This window comes from Triplophysa dalaica, chromosome 10 (genome assembly GCF_015846415.1).
Source record: "Triplophysa dalaica isolate WHDGS20190420 chromosome 10, ASM1584641v1, whole genome shotgun sequence".
Taxonomy (NCBI): Eukaryota; Metazoa; Chordata; class Actinopteri; order Cypriniformes; family Nemacheilidae; genus Triplophysa; species Triplophysa dalaica.
The window spans coordinates 4591601-4601964 of NC_079551.1; the positions used below are offsets into that span (position 1 = coordinate 4591601).

At 35.1% G+C, this 10364-nt stretch overlaps 1 protein-coding gene across 3 annotated transcripts; it reads left to right on the forward strand.

The window, feature by feature from the left end:
* The first annotated feature begins 1983 nt into the window (after positions 1-1983).
* LOC130429660 (natural killer cell receptor 2B4-like) lies at positions 1984-7427 on the forward strand. Of its 3 annotated transcripts, XM_056758347.1 has the most exons (6): positions 1984-2455; positions 3104-3433; positions 4248-4550; positions 4985-5107; positions 5205-5269; positions 5849-7427. In XM_056758347.1, exons 1-6 carry the CDS (start codon positions 2407-2409, stop codon positions 5897-5899), a joined length of 921 nt encoding a protein of 306 aa, XP_056614325.1. In that variant the 5' UTR covers positions 1984-2406; the 3' UTR covers positions 5900-7427. The 3 variants fall into 3 exon arrangements, with proteins under 3 accessions (XP_056614325.1, XP_056614324.1, XP_056614327.1); XM_056758346.1 differs by having other exon boundaries at positions 5205-7427; XM_056758349.1 differs by lacking the exons at positions 4985-5107; positions 5205-5269.
* Positions 7428-10364: the final 2937 nt, after the last annotated feature.

A 10364-nucleotide genomic window follows, 5' to 3' on the forward strand; every position in this document is an offset into this window, starting at 1 on the left:
CACAGTGTCTTCATTCAGCCTTGAGGACAAACATGAGAAATGATGTCAATGAACAAAAGCTCCTCTGTAGGTCATACCATCGCTATACTCTACAAGGAACAGCTAAGACATAATTAGCTTGAGGATGTGAATTTTATTCAAACATCCATGCCATTCTTAATGAAGACAATCACGACTTACGCAATTGAAAATATAAGACCTTTTAACAAAGAATCGGACTGTTTTACACCACAGGACTTTGTCACCTGTGGTCCTTTCACCAATGTGAAATAACACACAAATATGTGCAGTCATGCAAATCCATTGAGCATTTCCTTCCCATTTAGGGCGTATTGCATGTGTAACAATCTCGGTTTGTTCTCATCCGCTGACGTGAGGTGGGGTCCTCCGGGAAAATAAAATTCACAAATGGGTTCTCATTTAGAAGGAAACACATTTACCAAGACTGTTATAGTTGTGATGTGAGTGTCTCTTTGTTGTACAGGAAACAGTGGCATTAACCAGAAGCCAAAGTGTTAGAAACATTAGAAAGTGTGAATCCAGAGGTGGGTTTCATCAGGTTCCAAAGCAATTGTATACATTTGAGCGGTCTTAGTCAAATCATACCACGAACTGACATAGATTTGTGGGGGTGTGGTTACACAAGGTGTTTCAGTCAGGTCTGAGCATTCGCTATTAGAAAAAATGAATCTTTGGTTCCGACACTTTAATTTTTGCAATTTTACGCATCAAATACATGCATGTGCAACTTATAACACACCAAAGACACCGAAAAACATGTGTTCGGGCCATATGACCTCTTTAAAAGACAAATTTTACATTCACAGTATTTAGTTACTCTGTTAAAAATATGCGATATTATTTATGAAGGGTACTTAATTTGGGTCAATGACAAATAAGAAAATGTCAGGTGGTGCGACCATATATTAATTTAAAATAATATACATTTAATGTATTTAGCACTGAGTATTTTTCCCCTCATATATAAGAAATTTAACATAAAATCATGCCAAAATATTTTATTAAGAATTTTATTGAGAAAATTAACATTTATTTCTCAGTTTTGTTCTCTGTTTGTATGTTCGGACGGTCGCACCACCTGACATTTTTGGTCTTTCAAACACCAAAACTCAAAAATCTATTGAATTTCAATAAAATGAAAAGGGTTTCTTATAAAGGACGTATTGTAGATCCATTTGATATATGACATGTATTTATTCAAATTCTTTTTAGGAAAATAATGAATTTGGACACAAAAAATACATGTCACGTCATTGACCCATTTACAAAAGGATCTATTTGTGAACACAAGAAGGCCTTAAAGTAAACAAAGGGCAGATAATCACTAAACCATGTGTACTGGTCAATGCGAGGCTTTCTAAAACAATCTTGATATTGTGTAATCTTTCAAACTGCATGTTTGTTTATATAATATGTTATCTTAAATATTCTGTTTGATAGAAGAGAGATGTAGAGTTTAATTCACACAAGTAGATATGATCTATGGATCTAGATGCTGTAAGAGAAAAAAGTGTCTTCATGTTTTTCAGCTACAAAGCAGCACTTTAAACGCTTTGGTTTAGTTTTTTTCTGGCAGACAGCACATGACAGGAAGAACAAGAAGAAGAGGAAGAAGAAGAAGGGGCCTGACCACAAAGTTACAACATGAACATGAATCAGTACTTACAGAAACACTGCTGATCTACAGTCATGACAAAGTGTGCACAAATAACACAATGTCATCTCTAAAACACAGCGATGGCTTATTTAAAAAAAAAAAATTAAAACATGCATGCATGCACACATTGGCCTACATATACGAATAATAATATTATATAGAATTGTTTTACTTTATTGTTGTTTACTATACCTAAATACTAAGGTATTTATTTATTTTTACATTTATTTATTTGTACCAGGACCACACCCTTTCTTTTAATAGTGACTCTGTCGTCATATGGGAGGGGCCTAACTGTACAGGGCGTGACAAAGATCAGCAGAATCTGCGTGTTTTTAGCTTTTTTTCCGCAAAACAAAGATTGTTATTCGCTTCATTTGTTTAATTCATTAATCTGCCGAAATGCATTAAAATTCACAAAGACTGTAACTTTAGTTATTTGCATGCATCGTTTGTTTTTCTTTGTGCTCCTCGCAGCTCTCATGTTGGGACAAGCAGCGGATTCCTCCTCCATTGGGCTGCTTTCATTTTCTGGATAAAACTTGTGGGGTCGGATCGACCTAGATGCTTTCTTTTAGCTTTCGGGGAAATTATGTAGCCTAAAATAATAACGTTACAAAAAAAGAAATGGTCGAAGTTGTTACATTTGGGATTTGATCAGAAAAACGAGCTCACTTTACAGAAAATGTGGTGTTTGATGATAATAGACCTTTTGAAGAACTTGGATCATGATTCATAAATCGGGTTTCCTTTGTCTGTGCCTGTGGTTTGCACGTGGTAAGTAAAACAAGTTTTTAAAAGTATTTTCCCATTTTTTTATATTTCTCGTTGAAAATTATAATGAGAAAATGTGGATGCGTATACAAAGCATTATGATCTTTGAAACTTAATTGAAATTGAAATAAAAGTACATTATTGTAGACTACAGATGGTGAATTATAAGTAACAGGGGAAAGGGTCTTTAAAGGTGTTTTGTTTAAATAAACGACCAGCGTATGAAGAAGAGTGGCATTAAAACAAAAGATCACCAAACAACAAATTAATATGTTTAGAGATATAGGCCTACCACTGTTTTATCATGTCATATAGCTTATTAACATGAGTCTGGTTGAGTCTTGGTTTGTTGAACCTTTAGGGGCGGTTTTGCGGAGAGTGATTATAATTAATTAAGCAAGGACTAGGCCTTTGATAAATTAGGACATTTAAGCAGTTTTTACAATCATACTTCACAAAAAAGCATTTAATGGTGTGCTTTTTGTGACAATACAAGGGCATGTAAATAGAATATATTTTCAGTTTCGACATCTCTAGCATTTATTTTAGTCTACGACTAGTCTTATACCTTGTCCGGGAAACTGCCCCTACATCCTGTAACCTAATTTTGGTGGAATTAATTTTAAAGCAGTATCTCATTTTGTTCTGCAGGTGTGTTTGGTGTTGATGCAGATGAAGTGAAGTCAGTGTCAGTGATGGAGGGAGATTCTGTCACTTTACACACTAATCTTACTGACATACAAAAACGTGATCAGGTATTGTGGATGTTTGGACCTGAAGAGACTCGTGTAGCTGAAATCCATAAGAAAAGCATTGATATGTATGACAGTAATGAGAAATTTGGAGACAGACTGAAGTTGGACAGTCAGACTGGATCTCTCAACATCACAAACACCAGAATCACAGACTCTGGACTTTATAAACTACAGATCATCAGTGACAGAGGAAATTCAGACAAGAAATTCAATGTTACTGTGTATGGTGAGTTAAGTGAAAAGGGTTAGGTTTGTCTAAATCTTCAATTTATTTCTCAATAGGAAAAATATAGGCACCTGGGCAATTCCAGCATTATGGACGTGACATTTTGCATTATGGACGTGACATAAAAATCCTCAGAGAATGAATTTTTAACGATTTTATTTAACCATCTGTTTAAATTTTACTGAACCTGTAGCTTGTTGATAGAGTCTAAACATCAAATAATGTCAGTCTATAAAAAAAGGGAAATAAACATATGGACGTGACAAAAAAAAGGACCCTGTTTTTAGGAGAAAATAAACTTTGATTTCTGTAAAATAAAATGCACAATCCTGAAGCAATAATACCAAATGAATGGAGAAGGGATCACCTCTTTATAGAATATTAAATAGTTACTTTATATTCATTTTCATGTGTCCATTTATGAGGAATATGTAGCATTATGGATGTGACAATCCTGATAAAGGCACTTACCTGAATATGAGAAATCATGCACTAAAAATAATACAAATACTTTACAAATTTGAAGAGATATCTCACATGGGTATTTTAACCACCAAATCTTAAAGTCTGTGCTGTTTCCATAGCAAATGTCGCTGGTAAATGCAAAAAAATTTGTGTTAAGGTTGAAATTGAGACTGAATTGCTCACTTGTTTCTCAGTGCTGTACAGTAGAGCACTATGTCACTTTGCACTGCAGTGGTAAGCAAACAATCATGGGGTCTGGCTGGTCAACATAATGCTGAGGGATGCTACGCCATTTGTTGTACATTGATATTATTCAAGGGTGTATTCACCTTCTCTTTCTTATTTTCAGCTCAACTTTCCGTTCCTGTCATCATCAGAGACTCTTCTCAATGTTCTTCATCATCAGAAAGATCTTCAGTGTCAAAATGTGTTTTGTTGTGTTCAGCGATTGATGTGACACATGTGAGTCTCTCCTGGTACAAAGGAAACAGTTTATTGTCCAACATCAGTGTGTCTGATCTCAACATCAGACTCTCTCTACCTCTGGAGGTGGAATATCAGGATACAAACACATACATATGTGTGGTGTCCAATCCAGTCAGCATCCAGACTCGACATCTCAACGTCAGTGATATCTGCCAGACATGTTCAGGTAAAACTCTTCCAGATATTTAAAGGTGAACTGTTTAATTTCATCATCTTTAAAAAGATGAAAATCCATTATATAATATACATGTTCCAGAAAAGGCTGTTCTGTTTTAGGCTACCTGTCGAGATCACATGACCGACCGTATTATTAGACTAATGGATGACAAATGTATGTCAGCATTTAAGTATTTCCTAGATTGAAGACACTGAAAAAGGTGTGAGTCCAAGACCATGATCTTGTATTGGCCGTTAAAACCCAAAATAGCTCAAATTACATCATGGATCTTTATCTGAATTTTCAACATTTGAACATAGACATGAAACTTGTTAAATGACAGGTGATGAAGATTATACAGTGCAGATGTACTGAATTTAACAACATAGTGGTTAAAGTCAAACGCTGAAAGAATAATTTATTGTTTTTGTTGTTCATTGCAGAAAAAAATGATTTTCCAGTAGTAATCGCTGTTGTTATAGCGATTCTTATTGTGATAGCAGCAGTAGTTGTTGCGGTGGCTGTATACTTACACAGAAAAAAGTCCTGTCCAGCAACACCTGAATGCAAGTATTACCTACAACAAATCTCGTTTTTTCAAAACCTTCTGAGATAACAAATCATTTTGTAATTTGAAAACTGTGATGATTATTATTAAAACAGTTCAGATTCATGAAGAGGTGCTTTACGCTGAGACGACATTTTGTGCACGTAGAGTAAAGAGTTCGGTAAGAGTTTATAGAGTTGCGGTGTGCGCTGTGTATTTCTGTCTGTCTATAAAAAATCTTAAGAGGAAAAATATCTAAATTCGCTTGCAAAGCTGAAGGAGATATCAGTGTTGTTTTGTGCTTCTGCTTCACGTCTTCATTTTGTGTGAGAATGACATGGATTGCCACAAACTCAAATTGTTGTAGAAAGATCCATGCTTCATAGCTTAAAGATTGAATAATCTGTAGCTGATTGTGTTTATACGATTATGAATGTTTGTGTGCCAGTCATATTAGATCAGCTCCATGTTTGATGTCACTGGTATGATCAGTTTTTTCAGATACTTATACTGCTTATTTATTGTTTTCATAATAAATTGCCTCCAAAAAGTATTTTGACACTCGAAAGTGTTTAAATGCACAAATTTGTTTGGTATATGCACGCAAACAAATTTGCTACTTGGTTTGATGTTTTAATTTATGAATGAATTTAAGGAAAAATCCCAAATACTTTCCAAGATCGAGGCGATTTCATTACCTCGGATTTCTGATTAACTCGGCATTATTTGTTTCTCATGTTTTAATTTCTATGTCTTACAGAAAGGCGATGAAGAGGACCACGTAGTTTACTCGAGTGTCTTAAAGAGGTGACATAATTAGTACCAAACAATTGTCAAAACCTCTCAACCCTTTACAGATCATTTAGATGTTTCCACATTCCTATAAACTGTAGCACCGCTGTATATCAGCCAACAACATTCTTGAGACATCTGTTGAACTCCCATGTCCATGGCCTACCCACCCTTGAATAGTTTAGATGCCCTAAAGACTTAAGGTCTTAGTATTTCATCACAGTTTGAGTATTAGGATAATCTCCAGCATTGCACTGCCTCTAACGTGAGTATTTTTCATACAGAAATTACGGAAAGACTTGATGTGTAGCCCAGTTATTCACATTTTTTTTATCTTGCAACTAAACCAGATGTATGATGAACTGAGATACAGTACTGTCCACTGACTGTTGCATTTTTTTTTTACTGACCTGCATTTATTTGCAGTTGCATAAGTGTTTTTGAGAACCCATTCCCACAAGGTCTATCATGCTGAGTTCAATGGAAAATTCCATCTACTGCCAATACTCAGCACTTAAAATGTTTAGTATTAACTATTGGTTTATGATTATTGTTACATTGTATTTTACATTCCCAGTGTTTTATACTTGCGAAACCAACTTTTGTATTTGCGTAATATTTTTTTTTACTATTTGTGATGATGTGTTATGTTCACATTTATAACTGTTCCATATCCTGAGTATTCAAACAAGCATTTCTAAATCTGCAAATCATCTGCAAAATGAAACCCCTTAAAAAGGTCTTTGGACTGATGTGGTTTACTGTGGTTTATAATGGGACACGTGTTTGGCTCTGCTGACAGGAAATGCAATGTTATCGGATTTAAAGGCACTTAAAAAGCTTTTGATTTAGCCACAACACTGATTTTTATAGGAAAAACAGCCTTTAAGTGATACTTCACCCAAAAATAAAAATTCTGTCATCATTTACTCACATTTGAATTGTTTCCTCATAACCAGAAAGATCTCAACACCCATTGTCTCCCATAGTAGGGAAAATAACTTTATCTTTTTTTCCTTTAATAAGCATTTTAGAAATTGTAGAAAAGCAAACATTTCTGGAGCACTTTTGACCATTGTTTACCATTGTTTTTTTTCCTACTATGGTGGTCAATGGGTGGTGAGATTCATTTGGTTATAAGCAGTATTCCAAATATCTTTCTCTGTGTTCATCAGAACAAAAAAATTGAAGCCATTTAGAAAAGCTTGATGGTGAGTAATTTATGACACAATTTTATTTTTTGTTGAAGTATCCTTTAAATACTGATACTGACGGATAAGGTATAAAACGTGTTTGATGAAGATCGCATGGACAAGGTTGTACAAGTGCCTGCAAGAATTTAAATCGCAATAATAATTGTGCCTTGGCATTCCATGAAAAACATGTTTTGAACTTTTCAGTCAAAGGTGTTATGTTCTATGTCATTATTAATGCATTCTGCAATTAGTTGACTTATACATTACTAACTGCCGATTTACATCAAATGTACAGCAAATGTATTGTTATCAATGCTGCCAGACAAAATAAAATGTCTTTGTTTACCAGAATCAACTGTATAACCATGCAATATGTTAAGCATTTTAAAGCTATTGTGGTATGACTTAGTATTCTGAAAAAGAGGTGTGTTCCACTTCATGCAGCGCTGCTCAGACTGATCGGCCATGACATCACAGTATCGCGAGAGCGATTCAAAAGCATACAGAACAGTTGGATCTCGACTCGTTCTCGAGGTATTTTAACGACATGCTACGATCGGTCTTGTGCAGAACTGCATGACATTGAACAAGCCCAAAACAGTAGGCAATAAATACCCGGATTGTATTGGATTGACACTATTCTATCCCATGATGCCAAGGGAGCCAGAGGAGAAAATGCACATCAGTCCTGTAATGACTATCCATCTTAAATGACGTATGTTAGACGGCTTGTGTGAAGGATCTGTTTACTACTCCCCTTCAATTTCAAAATACATCCATTTATGCATTTTGAAATGGAACTGGCAGCAGACTGACGGATGAAGGGGAGGAGTTAACAGAAGCCCCGCCCAGGCCATCTAATTTACATCATTTGAGAAAAAATAATTGAAGTTTTATCTGAATTTAGTTTGACTTTAAATAGTGACAGTGTTTGGTATACGTTCCAGTTGGCATGATTTTGTGATACTAAAGTACTAAGTACTAACGTTACTTAAAACACCCACTGTTTTAAAAAAAACATGGAATTAAAACATGTTATCATGTTTTGTTCATCTTCACTGTTTCTACGCAAGACCAGATCTGCAGCTAATTCTGTTTTTTGATAGAGGATATATTAAGTAAGGGATAATGTAGGCAGCTGGTTGCTATCGCACAAATAAGCCCGGACAGTGTGATAAGGACCCGAGGTGACCCGCTTATTACATGGTTACTTTCAAATGTGAATTTGAAATATTTTATTCACTCATTTTTACCGAATGCAGGGTTATTTTCAGTTTAAAGGGAAGAAACGATCACGAACAGGCAATTTGGTTTAATCATTTGTAAATATGCTTTTAAAGATATATTTATTTTTTCACAAGGATTTGCTGCATCTGGGTTACCATGTGTTATTAGTTTTGAGACGTTGTTATCTGGGAATAACAAACCTGCAAATGTCACAACTGGCCGATCAGAATCAAACATTCAAAAAGAGCCATGTAATATAAAATACCACTTAAATAATGTTGGTTTCGAAAGTGAACCCACAAAAAAAATGTTTTTATGGTAAAAGTGTAGTAGCCATATATTTTTGTGTATTGATTGCTATTGGCAAAACCATGGTTTAACTACAGTGACCATTAGCTTTGTTTCTGATTAAACTCAATTGTTAGTTACAGGGATTGTTGTAAATGTCAGAGACTTGAAGAAGTGGATGGAGACCTTATTTGTCCAGTTTGATCTTATTTATGACTTTAATGAAAAACCTCTCACAGCAAAACTAATAAAGTCCCACTGTGTAGTGTGTGTTGTGGAATGCAAATGCATTACTAATCTTATTTACTTGTTCACTTTTAGTTATTTCCTTTAGTGAGTTGCTAAGACACTCCTTTAGCCTAATTTTCATTTATTAAATCCATTGTCCTGCCCAGATTAATAGCCAGAACACCTATGTCAAGAACTTGCTTCGACTTGCAATTATTGAAGCACTTGTTGTGTACCTTCCCTAAAAACAAGTTAATAATTCAATTATTTAAATTAAGTGTTAAATTATATTTCTGTATCAGTTATGTCTTGCAAATTGCCTCTCATGATCTTAAAGCATGCCATCATATAAACTCTTAATTTTCATCTTTATCTCTGCAGTAAAGCTCCTTATGGTCTTGTAACTACTATACTATTGTCAAACCTATAGCAATGCAGCTTCAAAGTCTTAACCGAAAAAATATGGTTTCTTGATCGTTAAACACATAAGAACTTGTTGCTTATCACTTTTGCATTTTCACCTTCCAGTATTCCCGCCTTGATCATGTGAGAACTTGTCTTTTAAGGAATCCTGGAAGGGTTCGGCCCTTGTTTTCTGCTCACATCTGTTTGACTGGAACTGGAATTGTTTTGCATTATAGAACAATCAACTAATTCCTCTTTTCATTTCTTGTATAAAGGTACAGCTCATATCAGGAAAATGCAATTCCACGAAACATTTCAGTGTCCAGGAACACCTACTTCCTATGTAAGCCGTAGAGAAGTCTAAAGGATCACTGTCGAGTCCAGCTGCTTGTCATTTCAGCAAATAATTGTGTGTTTTAGTCCCGGTGTCTTTGTTTCTCGCATTCCACCCCAGCCAATTAGATGTTTTGCCCCTCAGCGAAGTGTGTCCCAGGGGTGTGTTCAGACTTTCTCACGCGGGAAAGTGACGTCACTACATACCCTCTATTGATGCTCCCATTTCCCCCTTTTATTCCCCCCTTATAACAAAATGTACAATTTAACCGTCATACATAAATGTATATACATATATATATATTTTCAATAATATGTATCATTTAAGGTAATGCCAGAGATCAAAGTCCATTTTTAAAATATTTATCAAAAATTAGTCTTCTTTGCTTTCTTATTAACTGAGCCTTCCAAACTGGTGCAGTAGTCCATAATCTTCTGAAGAAAATGAGAGAAATTCGGCTCTTATCCTGCCACTCCCTTTTCTCGTCTCAACAACAACGGTTCACCACATGATGAAAGCAACAAAAAATGGGGAGGACCAGAGCACTTTGTACCCCTCCCACTCTCTCCAGGCCTTATAAAGCATGAGACGAACGACAACAACAAGGTTGTGGTGTAAAGATCAGCGAAGAAGAAGCAAAGACAATTATTTAACAAGCTGTTTTTAAAATTTGGTAACAAAACTGACATTTCTATTAAATTAAAAACGTTTGTTAAAAAATAATGAGTGAATTTAAAAGAAGAGAAGAAGTGATAATAACAAGACTAAGACATTCATATTCAAATGGAAACCTATATAAAACCAGG

What these genes read in the sequence shown, in the direction of transcription:
- LOC130429660 (XM_056758346.1), top strand. Translation starts at nt 2,407, where the DNA reads ATGATTCATAAATCGGGTTTCCTTTGTCTGTGCCTGTGGTTTGCACGT. An exon ending in GTGCCTGTGGTTTGCACGTG is followed by an intron (nt 2,456 to 3,103) that starts GTAAGTAAAACA and finishes TTTGTTCTGCAG; the next exon opens with GTGTGTTTGGTGTTGATGCA. An exon ending in ATTCAATGTTACTGTGTATG is followed by an intron (nt 3,434 to 4,247) that starts GTGAGTTAAGTG and finishes TCTTATTTTCAG; the next exon opens with CTCAACTTTCCGTTCCTGTC.